Source organism: Nicotiana tabacum, chromosome 15 (assembly GCF_000715075.1).
Source record: "Nicotiana tabacum cultivar K326 chromosome 15, ASM71507v2, whole genome shotgun sequence".
NCBI classification, from domain to species: Eukaryota; Viridiplantae; Streptophyta; class Magnoliopsida; order Solanales; family Solanaceae; genus Nicotiana; species Nicotiana tabacum.
Genome location: NC_134094.1, coordinates 105,718,928 through 105,739,973, shown reverse-complemented (window position 1 = coordinate 105,739,973; position 21,046 = coordinate 105,718,928). Strand labels below are relative to the sequence as shown.

At 39.2% G+C, this 21,046-nt stretch overlaps 2 protein-coding genes across 2 annotated transcripts; both read right to left on the bottom strand.

Moving 5' to 3' along the window:
- Nucleotides 1-3,625: 3,625 nt before the first annotated feature.
- Nucleotides 3,626-4,236, bottom strand: LOC107772410 (blue copper protein). The gene is made up of 2 exons (XM_016591916.2): nt 4,044-4,236; nt 3,626-3,973 (listed from the first exon to the last, which is right to left on the bottom strand). The coding sequence occupies exons 1-2, from the start codon at nt 4,189-4,191 to the stop codon at nt 3,771-3,773; spliced, it is 351 nt and encodes a 116-aa protein (XP_016447402.1). The 5' UTR covers nt 4,192-4,236; the 3' UTR covers nt 3,626-3,770.
- Nucleotides 4,237-19,066: 14,830 nt separating this feature from the next.
- LOC142169916 (blue copper protein-like) lies at nt 19,067-19,677 on the bottom strand. The gene is made up of 2 exons (XM_075231851.1): nt 19,485-19,677; nt 19,067-19,414 (listed from the first exon to the last, which is right to left on the bottom strand). The coding sequence occupies exons 1-2, from the start codon at nt 19,630-19,632 to the stop codon at nt 19,212-19,214; spliced, it is 351 nt and encodes a 116-aa protein (XP_075087952.1). The 5' UTR covers nt 19,633-19,677; the 3' UTR covers nt 19,067-19,211.
- Between the last annotated feature and the right edge of the window lie 1,369 nt (nt 19,678-21,046).

The window sequence follows — 21,046 nt, the reverse complement described above, 5'->3', positions numbered from 1 at the left end:
TTCGTAATGCCTTAGCATAAAATAAAGAATTTGTTCGAGAGTTCGAACGCCTTTGTATCCATTAGGGGTTTTTAGGGTCGATATTATCGAGACTCTTAGAAATTTTGAGGGTAGCCTTTATTAACCGGTTTATGAAAATATTCAAAGGCCTATTAAAAGCGAAAATCAGACGTCTCCGAACTGTGTTTATTTAGCCGTAGCCTTTAACTTGGGATTTGCCTTTTGGGCTTTTTCCCCTATTATACTTCGAACTTGTTCGAAGTATCAGTCCCCGAGTAGGGCGGCCGTGGCCTATAAAATTGAGGATTTCCTTTTTAATGTCTTACGATCTCGAGGTTTAATAATTCGATCGTGTCGGTTTTTGGACGGCAGTCCCCGGGTATCGAATAAATTATTTGAACTTCTGTTGTGATCGGCCCTTAATCGAGTTTCCACCATATATCATAAGTATGAAATCGCAATTATGGAGAAGGTTGTACCTTAGCAGTAATATCGTTTGAGGAGTGACACGTTCCAATTATTTGACAATTATTCGCCGTTCATCGTGCCGAGTTTGTAAGATCCTTTTCCGACGATATCGAGGATCTGATATGGTCCCTCCTAATTTGGGCTGAGTTTTCCTTCGTTTGGGTCTCGATATTGAGGGTGACTTTTCTCAGTACTAAGTCCCCGGTTCTAAAATGTCGAAACTTAGCTCTTCGGTTGTAGTTCCTTTCGATCAGTTGCTTCTGTGCAGCCATTCAAACGAGGGCGCTTTCCCATTTTTCATCTAGCAATTCGAGACTTATATTCATAGCCTCGTGATTCGACTATTCCATTCCATATCGAAACCTAACGCTAGGTTCCTCGACTTCAACCGGGATTAGAGCTTCGACGCCATATACTAAAGAGAACGGTGTTGACCCCGTACTGGATTTTGACGCTGTTCGATACGCCCAAACGACCTCGAGCTTCGTTGATTCTGCTTGTTCGTTCCCACTGGGGTGATATGGCATTGACAAGATCCTTTTGATTTTGTGGTCTTCAAGAAACTTTGTTACTTTGCTACCGATGAATTGTTTTCCATTTTAGCATACGATTTCGACAGGTATTCCGAATCAACATATAATGTGGTCTCAGATGAAGTCAATAACTAATTTTTCCCTGACTTTTTCGAAGGCCTGTGCTTCAATCAATTTAGAGAAATAGTCAGTCATAAATAAAATGAATTTAGCTTTACCTGGGGCCGATGGTAGAGGGCCGACGATATCCATTCCCTTTTTCATGAACGGCCATGAGGATAGGACCGTATGGAGTTGCTCCTCTGGTTGGTGGATCATCGGTGCATATCTTTGACACTTGTCATACTTTCAAACGAATTCCTTCGTATCTTTTTCCATATTGGCCCAGTAGCATCCTGCTTTGATGACTTTGTGAACTAATGATTCGTCACCAGAATGATTTCTGCAAGTTCCCTTGGGAATTTCCCGTAGGACGTAATCAGTGTCTCCGGGACCCAAACATATTGCCAATGGTCCATCGAACATCCTTCTATATAGTGTTCCATCTTCGGCCAATGTGAATCGTTCGGCCTTCGTACGTAGCGTCCTCGATTCTTTAGGATTTGACGGAAGCTTTCCGTTCTTTAGGTACTCGTTATATTTATTCCTCCAATCCCAGGTCAGACTTGTAGAGTTTATTTCGGCGTGGCCTTCTTCGATCGCTGACCTCGAAAGTTGTATGATAGTCCCCGCGCTAATTTCGTCGTCTTCCACTGACGACCCCAAATTTGCACGGGCATCGGCTTCGCTGTTTTGCTCTCGAGGTACATGTCGTAGGGTCCATTCTTGAAACCGATGTAGTGTCACATGTAATTTATCTAAGTATCTCTGTATTCGATCTTCTCGAACCTCGAAGGTTCCGTTGACTTGGTTTACCACAAGTAAGGAGTCACATTTGGCTTCGATGTCCTCCGCTCCCAAACTCTTAGCTAGCTCGAGACCTGCAATCATGGCCTCATACTCGGCCTCGCTGTTAGTTAACTTGAAATTTTTGATAGACTGTCTAATTGTATTACCTGTGGGCGGCTTCAAAACGATTCCCAGCCCGAACCCCTTCACGTTCGAAGCACCGTCTGTGAATATGGTCCATACCCCCGATGCTATACCCGATTTTAATAATAGTTCTTTATCGACCTCAGGTACGAGGGCTGGCGTAAAGTCGACGCGAAGTCTGATAAGATTTGAGACTTGATAGCCGTTCGGGGTTGATACTCGATATCGTACCCGCAGATTTCGAAGGCATATTGGGCCAATCGGCCCGAGAGTTCGGGCTTATGCAAAATATTGCAAAGAGGATAAGTGGTCACCACACAAATTGGGTGACATTGAAAATATGGTTTTAATTTCCCGGAGGTGCTTATTAGGGCAAGCGCCAATTTTTTTAAGTGTGGGTACCGGGTCTCGGCCTCGCCTTGAGTTCGACTAACATAGTAAACAGGAAATTGCGTACCTTGCTCTTCTCAAACTAGGACTCCACTTACTGCGATTTTCGAGAATGCTAAGTACAAGTAGAGTTGCTTGTCTTCTTTCGGAGTATGAAGCAGTGGCGGGTTCGAGAGGTACCGCTTTAACTCTTCCAATGCTTGTTGGCATTCCGGGGTCCATGAAAAATTCTTCTTTTTGACAGCAAGAAGAACTTGTGACGTCTATCTGAAGCCTTTGAGATGAATCGGCCTAGGGCGGCTATGCACCATGTTAATCTTTGTACGGCCTTACCTATTGACTTACCTATTTGTTCTTCGAACATTCGATTTACTAAGCGTTGATAAGTAGCATCAGCATTATAATAATAGGTGTCGTACTTAATGATGAGCAAAGTTACCGTAATAATGCTCGTGACAATGATAACCGTGGCACTTCCAGAAACCGTCACAATTTGTTTTGTGGCAGTCAGAAACCGTCACAATTTGACAAAAAAACTCACACAAAATTAGTATTTTCTTGTAGTGGCTAGGGACAAATATTTGGCCAAAAAGGAAATTGTATGTAGGTGTAACACACCCCATCTCGACTCTGATCCTTAAGATCTACAGTAGCTTCTTTTAGCTGCTGAATTATTTTCGATAAGATTCCTATTCAGTCAAAATTTTCAATACAAAACCTGGTGTATGCAGTTAGACGATTTGTTAAGTAAAATTTGGAAGTTGCAGATATTTTTGTGCTTAAAAATCAAATTTGTGTTATCTTTATTATGTTTCTTCAACATCGTTACAAATCAACAAAAAACTGATTTGAATAAAAACGTCCTTTGTTAATTCAACTGTTTGAAAGTTCCTCCCCTACAAATTTCTATGCCCGAATGGTCAAACTTGTTTCGAAATTTGAAAGATATCTTCTTTCTGGGACGGAGAGAATACTCATCATGAAATTTCAATTATTTCTTTTTCTTTCTCAAATAAATCAATACATAAATAAAAAGAAAACATGGAGGTTAAATGTTCAAATTAGTTAAAATTCTACTAAAAATGTAAGAATGACTCTCAACTGAAAGACAGATGAACAACAAAAACAAACATATCAATCTTCTCATTGAGATATATAGGTCAAAAACTCGACGTACATTTTTTCCCCACAAGAGACGAGCCTGCTGCATGGTTGGAGCTTATTGACGACAATACTTAATGTAACGTACATGCATGCTTTCTACTGATCGCATGCTGAAAAACATTATTCATACATACTCAAAAGTACGTAACAGCAGGAATTAAATCAGTTTCCCTTTACTTGTTTTCAAAGTACAGTGATAGTAATCTTGAGACCTTTAAGGCAGTCAGTGGCGACAGAAGAGATATACTGACGAACACCAGCTTTGTCCAAAGTAATAGTTGTCTTCCCACTGTCATCCCTATACAATATATTTGTTGGAACGCAAGATTTGTAGCCATCAATGTCCACTTGAACCACGTCGTGAAGTTTTGGGATGTAGTTGAAAACTGCACAAAACAAGTTTCATTACATATTACGTAGCACAAAACAGTAGACTCTTATGACAAAAAACCTTACCCACAACATCGCCAACGTTTAAGGTTAGGTCCAAATCAAGGCTAGCTTCCAAGCTCCAATCAATGTTTACGATGTCTGTGGCAAAGCTAGGGGAAGCAAGACCCAGAATGAGGAACAAGCACATCAACTTTGTTGCAAAAGTTGCCATTTTCTTTGAGGGAAATGTTTAGTAGAAGATTGAGGAAACGTAGTGAGTGATGATGATTGTTTTGAAGGAACAGGAGGCCTTTATATAGATGTACGAAGGAGCTTCGGTTTGATTATACAACGTTATTTTACGAGCAATTCATCCCGCTTGTAGAATTTTAAATTTCATCCACAGCCGGCCCACGTGGACCATTGACCTACATTTATGAACTCAAAACACACTATTAATGATGTTAGCAAACCCGATAGTATTTAATGAGACTTTTGATCTCTAACGATAAATATTTTTCTTTTTAATTTATTCTAAAATAAATGATATATGTCTAAATTTGGAAATAATTTAAATTTAAACTTTTCATTTTACTTATTTTGCGTTTAATGAGAAATTTTTATAACCATACAAATGTCATGACCCCACAAAGCTTTTATCCCTTAAGCTTTTAAGACCACAAGTTTCAAAAGTCATTTTTTTTAAACTCCGTACCGAGTCAAACTATCTCATCTCAATTGAAACAGAGGGAGTAATAATATTATTTACGTGATTGTTGAATAATGATGTACACGGTTAAAAGTTGAGATAATTGTGAAAGAAAATAAATTTGACCCATAAGAGATTGAGGTGGAGATATTTTCTTGGAAAAGTTCTTCTTCTTTTTTGACATCCAACACCACGTATATTTCTTATGTTATATATAAAATATATCCTTAAAGAAATACTTTCTATCCTACCAAACCCCAAAGATTTACAGTAAAATAACCTAAAATAAAATTCATTTTATCCCAAGGCTTTTCTTCCAACTTTTTTTCCGAACCCCCTACTTTCATCTGTTTCAGGTGGTTTTCATTTAATATACAAAAGAAAAATATAATGTTAGAAGACCTTGTAAATTCCACAATCACAGCTTACTCGAAACATAAAATGGACCAAATAAAGTTTTTGGAATTCTAAATAAGGCTGCACAACATCCATGTCCAATATTGTTTTCCAATTAGTCATGTTGCTTAAAGCGCGAGGTAAATAATTAATTCCCTGTTTTCTTTCTTGAAAGATTGAAATATCTAAAAGTTTAATATAAATTTACTTAGTTAGATGGACATTCCTTTATATAGTTTCATTATACAAGGGGTTTAAGTGTTTGATTGTGAAAATTAAATTAAATAGGGGTAACACCTTTAGAAGTGTGTAGAATTACTATCATATAGGGGTGTAAGTATTAATTTAAAATTCAAATATGCAATCAAACCATATTATAATGGTATTCAGAGTAATTTATTCAAAAAATAAGTTTCTCTCCTTTTTTATTAGAGAGAAAAAAATCCATATCGTTTTCAGTAATTCTAGTTTGAACAAAAGGCAGCCACATGCATTCTGGCTTTTAATTTTATTCTTGTTTTTACATGCATCCTGGTTAAATGCAATATATATCGTAGAGACCTTTACATCTTTGAAACATTTTTAATCCCAAGAAGGAGAGGAAATGAAATCTAGGACTTCCCAAGGATTGTAAAGTTCTCTCCATAGATTATATCTAGTAGCACATTAATAATTAAAAAGTTACGCCAAGTTGCTGGAGAAATCAGGCACATACTAAGGAATCGTGTGTTCCCTCTATAGATTATGTGTAACGACCCGGCCGGTCATTTTATTTTCTAGATCTTCGTTCCCCTAATTAAAACTCTCAATATTTTCTTTTACTATTTTATGACTTGCGGGAATAGTTAGTTCGGGTTTTGAAGGGTTCGGGTTGAAATCGGAACACTTGATTCCTTAATATTGGCTTAAAATGGATAAGTTTGACTTGAGAAAACGTTATGAGTAAACGACATCGAAACCGATGATTTGATGGTCCGAATAGGTTCGTACGATGATTTTGGACTTGGACATATATTCGGATCGGGTTTCGGACGACCCAGGACCGTTTCGGCGGTTAATGTTGAAAGTCGGCGCATTGAAGGTTTTTAAGTTCTTTAAATTTGGTTTGAAGTAGGTTTTGGTGTTATCGAGGTCCGTTTGAGATTATGAGCCTGGGAATAGTGTCGTATGGTGATTTAAGACTTGCATGCAAAATTTGGTGTCATTCTGAGTTGATTTGATAGGAATCGGACGCGCATAAGTGTTTTTAGGAGTTTTTGAGTTTCATGATTTGATTAATGCGTTTTGGCGTCCGATTCGTAATTTTAGATGTTATTTTGGTGTTTCGATCGCGTGGGCGAGTTCGTATGATGTTCTTAGACTTGTATGGACATTTAGTGTGGAGCCCCGAGGGCTCGTGTGAGTTTCAGACGCGTTCAGAAAGATGGAAGGACTTCAGTTTTCTGGTTTTTTGCTGGTGCCTCAGGTATCACAAATGCGAGGTTTTGTTCTCATTTGCGAGGTTGTCTTCGCAATTGCGATGAAGCCTCGACGAGGCAGGATTCGCATTTGCGAGCTTTTTCTTCGCTTTTGCGAACATCATCCCTTCACATTTGCGAACTTCTTGGTCATATTTGCGACTCTGTCAGAGAAGGTCAGCCTTCGTATTTGCGAACAACATGTTGCAAATGCGACATCTGCGACTGGGGTAGGAGCTTTTTATTACGGGACTTAACTTTATTTTCCTCATCTCCCACTTGGTCTTAGGCGATTTTGAGAGCATTTTGTGGAGGGATTCCATCAACATCAAGGGTAAGTGATCCCTATCAATTCTTTAGCTAAATACGTGAATCAAGGGTACATTTAACATGGAAAAATAGTGAAATTAATGAAATTTTGAGGAAAACCTAGGGTTTTGGTAAAAATGGGATTTAACGACGAAACTGATTATGAAATTAGGTAAAAATTATATATTTGAGTTCGTGAGGTTATGGATAACATTTATCTTCTAAAATTTCTGGAATCCGGGCACGTGGGCCCATGGATTAATTTTAGGAATCTTCTAATTTGGGTTGGGTAATTTCTCTAATAGTTTTATTTTTTTGGTAATTATAACTTTTTCTTACCAAGGAAGTATTTACAGAGTGCTCAAAAACCTCTAAAGTTAGACAGCAGCCCCAACTTTAGCATACTTCACCTACAACCATGCAAGAAAATAGAAAGTTGTAACCTATGCTTTGTCTACTAACCAAACTAACTAGGATAGTAATCAAGCTTCTTCAACAGTAGTGCCAATTTCTTCCTCGTTCTTCCTCTGCAATGTATGTCTTGAATGATCTGCCTCACTATAGTTGCTGCTGGTCTGGTTCTTTGTTGGAAGATTTTGATGTTCCTTTCCAACCAGGTATAGTATACACTTCCTGCAAGAGTCATACGGTATATCTCTGCTTTGGTATTATTACCATAGGCATGCTTTTGAGCCCACTAGATTTCTTCCTTCCATCCCATAGCTTGTCGTTGGATTCCCTGCCACTTGAGTAGTTGCTGCCAGATCTGATATGTGGTTGGGCATTTAAAGAATAGGTGTTTCACATCTTCTTCATCACTATCACATAATGGACATGTTGTGTCATATCCCATATCCCATTTTTTTAGTCCCATTTTTGTATGTAGTCTGTCTTGTATTGCAAGGTATAGAATGAATAACCATTTGGGGCTGCCCGGTTGTTGCATGTCAATTTCCTCCATTGCACTTTAGGATAGTTATCTCTCACCTTATTATACATTGTCTTTATAGCATATGTCTCACCATTCAGAAATTCCTCTATAGTTACTCCTACACTCTCCAGATACTGCTTAGCCTTTAGGATCTTCCGAATCAGCCAAGATGCTTGTGGAGCAGTGCTTTCCCACACTTCATTATCCTCAATATAGTAGATATGCACCCATTGTATCCATAGCCTATCATTTGTCTTGCATAAGTTCCAATAGTGCTTAAGTATGATAGTTTTATTCCATGTGTAGATGTCTATTATGTTGAGGCCACCTACTAATTTTGGTAAACAAATTTTGTCCCATGCTATTAGAGCCTTCTTTGAGCATTCATTATTCCCATTCCAAAAAAATCTTCTACATACTTGTTCAATCCTCTAAATCACCTTCTTTGGCAAGATGAAAATTTGGGACCAAAATTGTTGAATAGCTATGAGTACACTTCGGATCAACTCCAATCTCCCTGCATAAGACAGCATCTTTGATGTCCATGAAGTTACTATCCCTATCATCCTCTCTATTAATGGTTGACATTGTCCAATTGCTAGTCTTTTTGAGCTCAATGGAACTCCGAGGTACCTGAATGGCAGAGATCCCACAAAGAAGCCTAATTCTTGTATAATTTGCTGCTAAATTTGGCTTGGTACACCTCCAAAATAGACAGTACTCTTCCCTTGGTTGGCTATTAGTCCAGATGCCAAGGAGAATTGCTAAAATTGCTTATACAATAACTGAGTAGATACCACATCCCCATACAAAACAACAATAGGTCATCTACAAACCCCAATTGTATTATATTCAGCTTGTCACATCGAGGGTGGTAGTTAAAATCTGGATTTTCAGCCAGTGTTTTTAGTAGTCTACTAAGGTACTCCATGGCAATCACAAACAGAAATGGTGACAAGGGGTCACCCTGCCTTACTCCTCTATTTACAGTAAAAGGGACACTTGGTTTACCATTTATAACTACAGAGTATGAGACTGTCGATATACACACCATGATCCATCTAACAAATGTTTTTGGGAAATCCAGACCTTGTAAATATTCATATATATAAAGATCTCTTTCCTTTCCGACTTGTCTTTATTTCTTTTATGCCTTGTAAAAGTTTTGTTCATAAGTTCGAGGCTTAGGCATTTTGATCGAAACCGAACTAGTGTAGTTTTTATAATCGAGTGAGTACTTGCTCGAACTCGGAATAGGGTGACCCTTAGGTTTTAATTGAGTGAAGATGATTTTTTCAAACTCAATAATAAACTGGCCCTTTAGGCTCTTAAATTAGGCCAATACGACCATAATAAGAGAATGACTTTCTCCCCCTTTTCGGCTTGATAAGTTTATCGTTTAATCATATAAAATCTATTGTACCTTAACATAAAATAAAGGATTTTCTCGAGAGTTCGAATGGTTCCGTACCCATTAGGATTTCCAAGAGTCGATATTATCGAGCCCCTTTATTTCGTAATGCCTTAGCATAAAATAAAAAATTTGTTCGAGAGTTTGAACACCTTTGTATCCATTAGGGATTTCGAGGGTCGATATTATCGCGACCCTTAGAAATTTAGCCGAGGGTAGCCTTTATTAACCGGTTTATGAAAATATTTGAAGGCCTATTTAATAACGGAAATCGGACGTCTCTGAACCGTGTTTATTTGCCCGTAGCCTTTAACTTGGGATTCACCTTTTGGGCTTGTTGCCCTGTTATACTTCAAACTTGTTCGAAGTATCAGTCCCCGAGTGGGGTGGCCGTGGCCTATAAAATCGAGGATTGCCTTTTTAAGTTCTTACGATCTCGAGGTTTAGTAATTCAATCGTGCCGGATTTTGGACGGCAGTCCCCGTGTATCGGATAAATTGTTTGAACTTCAGGTGCGACCGGCCCTTAAGCCAGTTTCCACCATAAATTATAAGTATGAAATAGCAATTATAGAGAAGGTTGTACCTTAGTAGTAATATCGTTTGAGGAGTGATACGTTCAAATTATTTGACAACTGTTCGCCGTTTATCGTGCCGAGTTTGTAAGATCCTTTTCCGACGATATCGAGGATCTGATACGGTCCCTCCCAATTTGGGCCGAGTTTTCCTTCATTTGGGTCTCTAGTATTGAGGGTGACTTTTCTCAATACTAAGTCCCTGGTTCTAAAATGTCAAAAATTAGCTCTTCGGTTGTAGTACCTTTCAATCCGTTGCTTCTGTGCGGCCATTCGAATGAGGGCGCTTTCCAGTTTTTCATCTAGAAATTCGAGACTTGTATTCATAGTCTCGTGATTCGACTCTTCCGTTGCATATCGAAACCTGACACTAGGTTCCCCGATTTCAACCGGGATTAGAGCTTCAACGCCATATACTAAAGAGAACGGTGTTGACCCCGTACTGGATTTTGACGTTGCTCGATACGCCCAAACGACCTCGGGCAAAATTTCTCTCCATTTTTCATTAGCGTCGTTCAACCTTTTCTTTAAATTTTTAATGATGGTTTTGTTCATTGATTCTGCTTGTCCGTTCCCACTGGGTGATATGGCATTGACAAGATCCTTTTGATTTTGTGGTCATCAAGAAACTTTGTTACTTTGCTACCGATGAATTATTTTCCATTGTCTCATACAATCTCGGCAGGCATTCCGAATCGACATATAATGTGGTCCCAGATGAAGTCGCTAACTTCTTTTTCCCTGACTTTTTCGAAGGCCTGTGCTTCAACCCATTTAGAGAAATAGTCAGTCATAAATAAAATGAATTTAGCTTTAACTGGGGCCGATGGTAGAGGGCCGATGATATCCATTCCTCATTTCATGAACGGCCATGGGGATAGGACCGAATGGACTTGCTCCCCGGGTTGGTGGATCATCGGCTCATATCTTTGACACTTGTCGTACTTTCAAACGAATTCCTTCGTATCTTTTTCCATATTGGCCCAGTAGTATCCTGCTCTGATGACTTTGTGAACCAATGATTGGGCACCGAAATGATTTCCGCAAGTTCCCTCGCGAATTTCCCGTAGGACGTAATCGGTGTCTCCGGGACCCAAACATATTGCCAATGGTCCATCGAACATCCTTCTATATAGTGTTCCATCTTCGGCCAATGTGAATCGTGCGGCCTTCGCACGTAGCGTCCTCGATTCTTTAGGATCCGACAGAAGTTTTCCGTTCTTTAGGTACTCGATATATTTAGTCCTCCGATCCCAGGTCAGGCTTATAGAGTTTATTTCGGCTTGGCCTTCTTCGATCACTGACCTCGAAAGTTGTACGATAGTCCCCACGCTAATTTTGTCGTCTTCGACTGACGACCCCAAATTTGCAAAGGCATCGGCTTCGCTGTTTTCCTCTCGAGGTACATGTCGTAGGGTCCATTCTTGAAACCGATGTAGTGTCACATGTAATTTATCCAAGTATCTCTGCATTCGATCATCTCGAACCTTGAATGTTCCGTTGACTTGGTTTACCACAAGTAAGGAGTCACGTTTGGCTTCGATGTCCTCTGCTCCGTAAACTCTTAGCTAGCTCAAGACCTGCAATCATGGCCTCATACTCGGCCTTGTTGTTAGTTAACTTGGATGTTTTGATAGACTGTCTAATTGTATTACCTGTGGGCGGCTTCAAAACGATGCCTAGCTAGGACCCCTTCACGTTCGAATCACCGCCTGTGAATATGGTCCACACCCCCGATGCTATACCCGATTTTAATAATAGTTCTTTTTCGACCTCAGGTACGAGGGCTGGCGTAAAGTCGGCCACACAGTCTGCTAAGATTTGAGACTTGATAGCCATTCGGGGTTGATACTCGATATCGTTCCCGCTGATTTCGACGGCCCATTTGGTCAATCGGCCCGAGAGTTCGGGCTTATGCAAAATATTTCGAAGAGGATAAGTGGTCACCACACAAATTGGGTGACATTAAAAATATGGTTTTAATTTCCCGGTGGCACTTATTAGGGCAAGCGCCAATTTTTCTAAGTGTGGGTACCGAATCTCGGCCTCGCCTAGAGTTCGACTAACAAAGTAAACAGGAAATTTCGTACCTTGCTCTTCTCAAACTAGGACTCCACTTACCGCGATTTTCGAGACTGCTAAGTACAAGTACAGTTGCTGGTCTGCTTTCAGAGTATGAAACAGTGACGGGCTCGAGAGGTACCGCTTTAACTCTTCCAATGCTTGTTGGCATTCCGGGGTCCATGAAAAATTGTTCTTCTTTTTGAGCAGCGAGAAGAACTTGTGACTTCTAACTGAAGACTTTGAGATGAATTAGCCTAGGGCAGCTATGCATCCTGTTAATCTTTGTACGGCCGTACCTATTGACTTACCTATTTGTTCTTCGAATATTCGATTTACTAAGCTTTGATAAGTGGCACCAGCATTATAATAATAGGTGCCGTACTTAGTGATGAACAAAGTCTTTTCCTGATCCTCCGGGTTCATTTGTATTTGATTGTACCCGGAGTAGACATCAAGAAAACTAAGGATCTCGTGGCCGGCCGTCGCATCGATCATGCGATCGATATTCGGTGGAGGAAAAGAGTCTTTAGGACATGCTTTGTTTAAATCTTTATAATCTACGCACATCCTAAGTTTATTTCCCTTTTTAGGGACTACGACTACGTTTGCTAACCATTCGGGATATTTTACCTCCCGAATTGATCCTATTTTGAGAAGTTTGGTTACCTTGTCCTTGTTGAATGTATGTTTTACCTCAGACTGAGGTCTTCTCTTTTGTTTTACTGGACAGAACTTCGAGTCCAAGCTCAGTCGATGTGCAACGATTTTCGGTGGGATGCCTGTCATATCTAGATGGGAACAAGCAAAACAATCCATATTATTGATAAGAAATTTAATGAGTTTTTTCCTGAGCTCGAGGTTTAACCCCGTTCTCAGGTATACCTTTCGATCGGGTAGATACCCGATTAGTACGACCTGCTCCAGCTCCTCAACTGTCGATTTGATGGCGTCGGAATCCTCGGGGATTATGAAGGATCGAGGGATCCAATAGTCATCATCCTCGTCTGTTCCCTGCTTCTCCGATTGAGTCGAGGTTGGCAGCTTTGGTTGCTATTTAGCTTCATGTTTTCCTTTGGACTCCGATCCTTTTTTTGACGAAAGTGCCGATATCGGTATCACTTCATCGACCGCGAACATCTCTTTGGCAACGTTCTGTTCTTCATACAACATTTTTATTCAATCCAATGTTGGGAACTTCAGCATTTGGTGAAGTGTTGAAGGGACTGCCCTCATATTGTGAATCCAGGGTCTTCCAAACAGGGTGTTTTATCTCATATCGCCTTCGATCACATGGAACATAGTTTCTTGAATAGTCCCAACTATATTTACTGGTAAAATGATTTCTCCTTTAGTCGTTTCGCTTGCGATGTTAAAACCATTGAGAACTCGAGCTGCGGGCATGATCTGATCTTATAGGCCGAGCTGCTCCACAAACCTCGATCGAATAATATTGGCCGAACTTCCAGATCAATTAAAATACGTTTAACCTGAATTTTATTCACAATGATAGAGATTACCAATGCATCATTGTGTGGTTGTGACATCCCTTCTGCTTCCTCATCGTTGAATGATAAAGTGCTTTCTGGTACATAGTCTCGAGTTCATTTTTCCCCGGTGATTGATACCTTAGTGAGTTTGAAAACGGACCCTTGTGGAATATCGATCCCACCAACGATTTTGTGAATCACGTGCTGTGGTTCTTCCTGCCCATTTTTCCTGTTTGCATCCTTGTCTCTAAAATGATTTTTAGCTTGGTCGCTCGAGAACTCTCGAAGGTGACCCTCATTGAATAGACGGGCCACCTCCTCCCTTAGTTGTATGTAGTCTTCAGTTCTGTGACCATCCGTACCATGGTATTTACATATTTGATTGGGGTTCCTTTGGGATGGATCGGTCTGTAAGGGCCTGGGCCATCTAGTATCTTTGATTCTCCCAATGGCTTACACAATACCTGATGCGTCGATGCTGAAGTTGTATACTGATAATTGTGGTTCCTCAGTGGGATCGGCACGTTTATCGAAACCCTTTTTGCTACTGAGCCCTCGAGAGCTCTGTCCTCGATCGTTCTTTCGATCATTTTGGATGGGATTACGTCCTGGGCCGCTATTTCTACGATCTGCATTATATGGTTGATATCGGTCTCTGTTCGACCGAGGTTCTCTGTCGATATCTCTCTGAGTTCTTCCAACGGGCCTGATCGAAAAAGCGGAACCGGAAGGGGTCCCTAATTGATCATCCTCGACCCTGATCTTCGACTGGTACCGATTATGTACATCGGCCCAGGTTACCGCTGGGTATTCAATTAAATTCTGCTTTAGCTGTCGTGAGGCCACCGAACTCCGATCGTTCAAACCTTGAGTAAAAGCTTAAACAACCCAATCGTCTGTGACTGGTGGTAGTTCCATGCGTTCCATCTGGAACCGAGATACGAACTCCCTCAATATTTCGTTATCTTTTTATTTTACCTTGAAGTGGTCTGACTTCCTAGTCGCTTTGCTCCGGCGTGTGCCTTTACGAAAGAGTCTGCAAGCATGGCGAAGGAATCGATGGAATTATGTAGCAGATTGTGATACCATATCATTGACCCCTTCGATAGAATTTATCCAAATTTCTTTAGTAGAATCGATTCGATCTCGTCATCTTCTAAATTATTTCTTTTTATCGCACATGTATAGGAGGTGACATGCTCATTAGGATTGGTGGTCCCATTGTATTTGGGGATTTTTGGCATGCGGAATTTCTTCGGAATGGGCTTCGGAGCCGCACTTCGGGGGAACGGCTTCTGCACGAACTTCTTCGAGTCCATAACTTTTAAAATTGGTGGTGCCCCCTGTATTTGGTCAACCCGGGAGTTATATGTCTCTACTTTCTTGTCATTTGGCTCAATTTTCTTTTCTTCCATTTCAATTTGTTTAGTGAGCTCCTCGAACATATTTATAATGACGGGGTCAGTCCCCGATTCATTGGCATTCGACCTTTCCGGCACTGGCTCACTCCTGTGGACGACTTCTGGTTCTACCCCACTCGGCACTCGATGTTGATTTTGTAGTTGCGCTATAGCGACTTGTTGAGCCTGTAACATTTCAAATATCAATTGGAGGCTGACTCCACCATCTCCTCCGCCCTGCGTACCTCGACCACCAGATCGACCTTCCCTGCGTATGCTACCTTCGGGATCAGCGCCAAAATTTGTATTTAGGGCGATATGTGAACTGACATCGATGGGGTTTGCAATTGGTACTCCCTCGAGATCAGCCTGAGGCACCTCGATTCCTGGGGCGGCTATATTATCGTTCTCCCCGTGAAATCCGAAACTGTTGTCACCATGTGCGAGTGTTATTTGTGAGTTTGACATATTTTTTCCTAAAAACAAAAACACTTACAAGAACAAGCGTAAAGTAGTGTGTCTTATCGGAATCAGTATTAAGCAATCACTATTATCCTTAGCCCTACGGTGGGCGCCAAACTGTTTGCCCTTAAAATTGGATATTAAATAAACTTATAATGTGGGTTTAAGAAAACGTGATTTCACCTAAAAATTGAGCTATTTGGCCAATTTTTTAGAAGGAATAAAAGTATTTTTGAGGAGAAGGAGAAGCAGTTTTTGAGAAGGAGAAAAATGTAGCTTCTCTCCAAAAGCATTTTTCTGAGAAGCACTTTTGAAAAAATACACTTAGAAGCAGTTTTTAAAAACTTGGCCAAACATTAATTACTAGTCAAAAGTGCTTTTCAAATTAATTAGCCAAACACAAACTGTTTATCACCAAAAGCACTTTTGAGAAAAACACTTCTCAAAATAAGTTGATTTTAGAAGCTTGGCCAAACGGGGTATAAATCCTGCTCAACTATCATAGGAGAACTATTTATATGACAACTTGACAAATTCGTTTAGAGAGATTGAAATTACATAGCGTTAGTAGACAAATATTTGGCCGAAAAGGAAATTGTATGTAGGTGTAACACACCCCATCTCGACTCTGATCCTTAAGATCTACAGTAGCTTCTTTTAGCTGCTGAATTATTTTCGATAAGATTCCTATTCAGTCAAAATTTTCAATACAAAACCTGGTGTATGCAGTTAGACGATTTGTTAAGTAAAATTTGGAAGTTGCAGATATTTTTGTGCTTAAAGATCAAATTTGTGTTATCTTTATTATGTTTCTTCAACATCGTTACAAATCAACAAAAAACTGATTTGAATAAAAATGTCCTTTGTTAATTCTGTTAGTCCCGCCAATATTGTTGTATTTGTAAATAATAATTCTGCAAAAAGTTATCGTAATGAAACAGTAATTAATTCGAGCCCACTGAATTCACAGTGTTTCCTTAAGGAATTTAATCCCCTCCTAGTACCCAAGGTAATGGATTATTTCCTCCCACGATAGAACGAATCACATACTGGTGTAGCGGTACTTCAAACCCCAGTGTTTCAGCGAACACAAAGTTCGGTAGCAAATTACACTTACAGTTGCTTTGTTTGAAGTTAAAAACAGTGCAGAACGAAGGAGTAGAAACTCAGAAAATCGTATGGAAATGCTGAGAGGAAGGAGTGCAATTCTATAGCCAAAGTTGAGCGATTTTCAGTTTGTTGGTCTTGTGTATTGTGTGTGTCTTTCTTCAACAGCTGCTGTACATATATATAGCAGCCAGTGTTGAAGAAGACCAATCGTCCACCCTCCATGGTGGAGCAAGCATTAGCTTGTTTGTGGAGCAAGAACATTCATGGTGGGAAGAGCATTAGGCGGCTGCCAAATGGTCAATACACGGATTGGAAAATATCCGTTATAAATACGGATAATCTTACGTTAATATTTACTATTAACAAATAAATTTGGTCCAAAAAATTAATCAATCAACCGATCATTTGACCAAATCCAAATCCAAATCCAAATCCAAATCCGAAGCCGAAGCCGAAGCCGAAGTCGAAGCCGAAGCCGTAGCCGAAGCCGAGCCGAGCGAGCGACGACGACGGCGGCGCGAGGCTTGCTTTCTTCTTAACTCTTTAAGAGCTACAAGAAGAGCAATTATATATATACCCACCAAAAATCTTTTCCTCTTCCAATATGGGACAATGTCTCATTGTCAAGAGGGGAAAACTTAAAATTTTACTCAAAATTTCATTTTCCCTCCATTTCCCATTCACCCTCATTTTAAGACTATTTCATCTTAAAAACAAAACCTCAACAATCCCCCACATGAATGGGGAATGGCTATATCACGGAAGTATGCATGGAAAAACTGTATGATTTACAAGCAAGGATTAATCGCATCTGGATAAGTAGGTTTTCCTTTGAACTTTTCGTAGTAAACTTATGTCGGATATACTCGGTCAATCGGTAGATTTGATATCTTTGAACCGTCGATCTTTAGTGTATACCTAGACAACCATAAGTCACACAATCAACCCTTAACCGTCTTTGGTTCTCATTGTTGTGTTCGTTTCAGCCATGAACACTGCCTGGTTTCATAAGTGCGTAGAGAACTGGCCTTACAAAGTTCTCCTTGAAGCGGCTAACACTTTACACTTATATAGGTGATTCCTAAACGTATCATCCTGTAGATACACTATTTGATATACCCCGTATCAAATTTAGAAATCATTAAAAAGCCTTAATGCTTTATCCTTGGTACTGAACATTGTCTCATCACGAGAACGGACTAAAATTTTATTTGACAATGTTGAACCGTCATTAATGACTTTGTTTGATCTCCTTGAACCTAGATCTTGGGATCTTCAGTCTTCTAGGTAGAGTTACGGCCACAATGACTTGTTCTCGGCCATAGCCCCATTCCCCTTGATGATTTCTCAACTACCTCTCTAGTTAGGCCTTTTGTAAGTGGATCCGACACATTATCACTTGACTTTACATAGTCAATCGTGATAATTCTTCTAGAGAGTAATTGCCTAACGGTTTTATGTCTTCGTCGTATATGATGAGATTTACCGTTATACATAACGCTCCCAGCCCTTCCAATTGCCGCTTGACTATCACAATGTATGCATATTGGTGCCAACGGTTTGGGCCAAAATGGAATGTCTTCCAAGAAATTCCGGAGCCATTCAGCTTCTTCACCGGCTTTATCTAAGGCTATGAATTCAGCCTCCATTGTAGAGCGGGCAATACATGTTTGTTTCGACGACTTCCAAGATACCGCTCCTCCACTAATAGTGAATACATATCCACTCGTGGACTTAGAATCAGTTGAACCGGTGATCCAATTTGCATCACAGTATCCCTCAATCATCGCAGGAAATTTACTGTAGTGCATGTCGAAGTTCTGGGTATGTTCTAAATATCCCAAAACTCGTTTCATTGCCATCCAATGAGATTGGCCTGGATTGCTCGTATATCGACTCAGTTTACTTATAGTACAAGCTATATCTGGTCGTGTACAATTCATGATATACATTAAGCATCCCAACACACGAGCATAATCCAATTGTGATATGCTTTGGCCTTTGTTCTTTACTAATGCAAGATTCACATCAATTGGAGTCTTTGCAACTTTAAAGCCCAAGTGCTTGAATTTTTCAAGTACTGTCTTAATATAATGAGATTGTGACAATGCCAGACCTTGAGGAGTCTTATGAATCTTAATTCCCAGAATTAAATCAGCAACTCCCAAGTCTTTCATATCAGACTTACTATCGAAGCCGAAGCCGAAGCCGTAGCCGTAGCCGAAGACGAGCCGAGCGAGCGACGACGGCGACGGCGCGATGCTTGCTTTCTTCTTAACTCTTTAAGAGCTACAAGAAGAGCAATTATATATATACCCACCAAAAATCTTTTCCTCTTCAATATGGGACAATGTCTCATTGTCAAGAGGGGAAAACTTAAAATTTTACTCAAAATTTTATTTTCCCTCCATTTCCCATTCACCCTTATTTTAAGACTATTTCATCTTAAAAAGAAAACCTCAACAAATTCAACTGTTTGAAAGTTCCTCCCCTACAAATTTCTATGCCCGAATGGTCAAACTTGTTTCGAAATTTGAAAGATATCTTCTTTCTGGGACGGAGAGAATACTCATCATGAAATTTCAATTATTTCTTTTTCTTTCTCAAATAAATCAATACATAAATAAAAAGAAAACATGGAGGTTAAATGTTCAAATTAGTTAAAATTCTACTAAAAATGTAAGAATGACTCTCAACTGAAAGACAGATGAACAACAAAAACAAACATATCAATCTTCTCATTGAGATATATAGGTCAAAAACTCGACGTACATTTTTTCCCCACAAGAGACGAGCCTGCTGCATGGTTGGAGCTTATTGACGACAATACTTAATGTAACGTACATGCATGCTTTCTACTGATCGCATGCTGAAAAACATTATTCATACATACTCAAAAGTACGTAACAGCAGGAATTAAATCAGTTTCCCTTTACTTGTTTTCAAAGTACAGTGATAGTAATCTTGAGACCTTTAAGGCAGTCAGTGGCGACAGAAGAGATATACTGACGAACACCAGCTTTGTCCAAAGTAATAGTTGTCTTCCCACTGTCATCCCTATACAATATATTTGTTGGAACGCAAGATTTGTAGCCATCAATGTCCACTTGAACCACGTCGTGAAGTTTTGGGATGTAGTTGAAAACTGCACAAAACAAGTTTCATTACATATTACGTAGCACAAAACAGTAGACTCTTATGACAAAAAACCTTACCCACAACATCGCCAACGTTTAAGGTTAGGTCCAAATCAAGGCTAGCTTCCAAGCTCCAATCAATGTTTACGATGTCTGTGGCAAAGCTAGGGGAAGCAAGACCCAGAATGAGGAACAAGCACATCAACTTTGTTGCAAAAGTTGCCATTTTCTTTGAGGGAAATGTTTAGTAGAAGATTGAGGAAACGTAGTGAGTGATGATGATTGTTTTGAAGGAACAGGAGGCCTTTATATAGATGTACGAAGGAGCTTCGGTTTGATTATACAACGTTATTTTACGAGCAATTCATCCCGCTTGTAGAATTTTAAATTTCATCCACAGCCGGCCCACGTGGACCATTGACCTACATTTATGAACTCAAAACACACTATTAATGATGTTAGCAAACCCTATAGTATTTAATGAGACTTTTGATCTCTAACGATAAATATTTTTCTTAATTTAAATTTAAACTCTTCATTTTACTTATTTTGTGTTTAATGAGAAATTTTTATAACCGTACAAATGTCATGACCCCACAAAGCTTTTATCCCTTAAGCTTTTAAGACCACAAGTTTCAAAAGTCATTTTTTATAAACTCCGTACCGAGTCAAACTATCTCATCTCAATTAAAACAGAGGGAGTAATAATATTATTTACGTGATTGTTGAATAATGATGTACACGGTTAAAAGTTGAGATAATTGTGAAAGAAAATAAATTTGACCCATAAGAGATTGAGGTGGAGATATTTTCTTGGAAAAGTTCTTCTTCTTTTTTGACATCCAACACCACGTATATTTCTTATGTTATATATAAAATATATCCTTAAAGAAATACTTTCTATCCTACCAAACCCCAAAGATTTACAGTAAAATAACCTAAAATAAAATTCATTTTATCCCAAGGCTTTTCTTCCAACTTTTTTTCCGAACCCCCTACTTTCATCTGTTTCAGGTGGTTTTCATTTAATATACAAAAGAAAAATATAATGTTAGAAGACCTTGTAAATTCCACAATCACAGCTTACTCGAAACATAAAATGGACCAAATAAAGTTTTTGGAATTCTAAATAAGGCTGCACAACATCCATGTCCAATATTGTTTTCCAATTAGTCATGTTGCTTAAAGCGCGAGGTAAATAATTAATTCCCTGTTTTCTTTCTTGAAAGATTGAAATATCTAAAAGTTTAATATAAATTTACTTAGTTAGATGGACATTCCTTTATATAGTTTCATTATACAAGGGGTTTAAGTGTTTGATTGTGAAAATTAAATTAAATAGGGGTAACACCTTTAGAAGTGTGTAGAATTACTATCATATAGGGGTGTAAGTATTAATTTAAAATTTAAATATGCAATCAAACCATATTATAAGGATATTCAGAGTAATTTATTCAAAAAATAAGTTTCTCTCCTTTTTTATTAGAGAGAAAAAAATCCATATCGTTTTCAGTAATTCTAGTTTGAACAAAAGGCAGCCACATGCATTCTGGCCTTTTATTTTATTCTTGTTTTTACATGCATCCTGGTTAAATGCAATATATATCGGAGAGACCTTTACATCTTTGAAACATTTATAA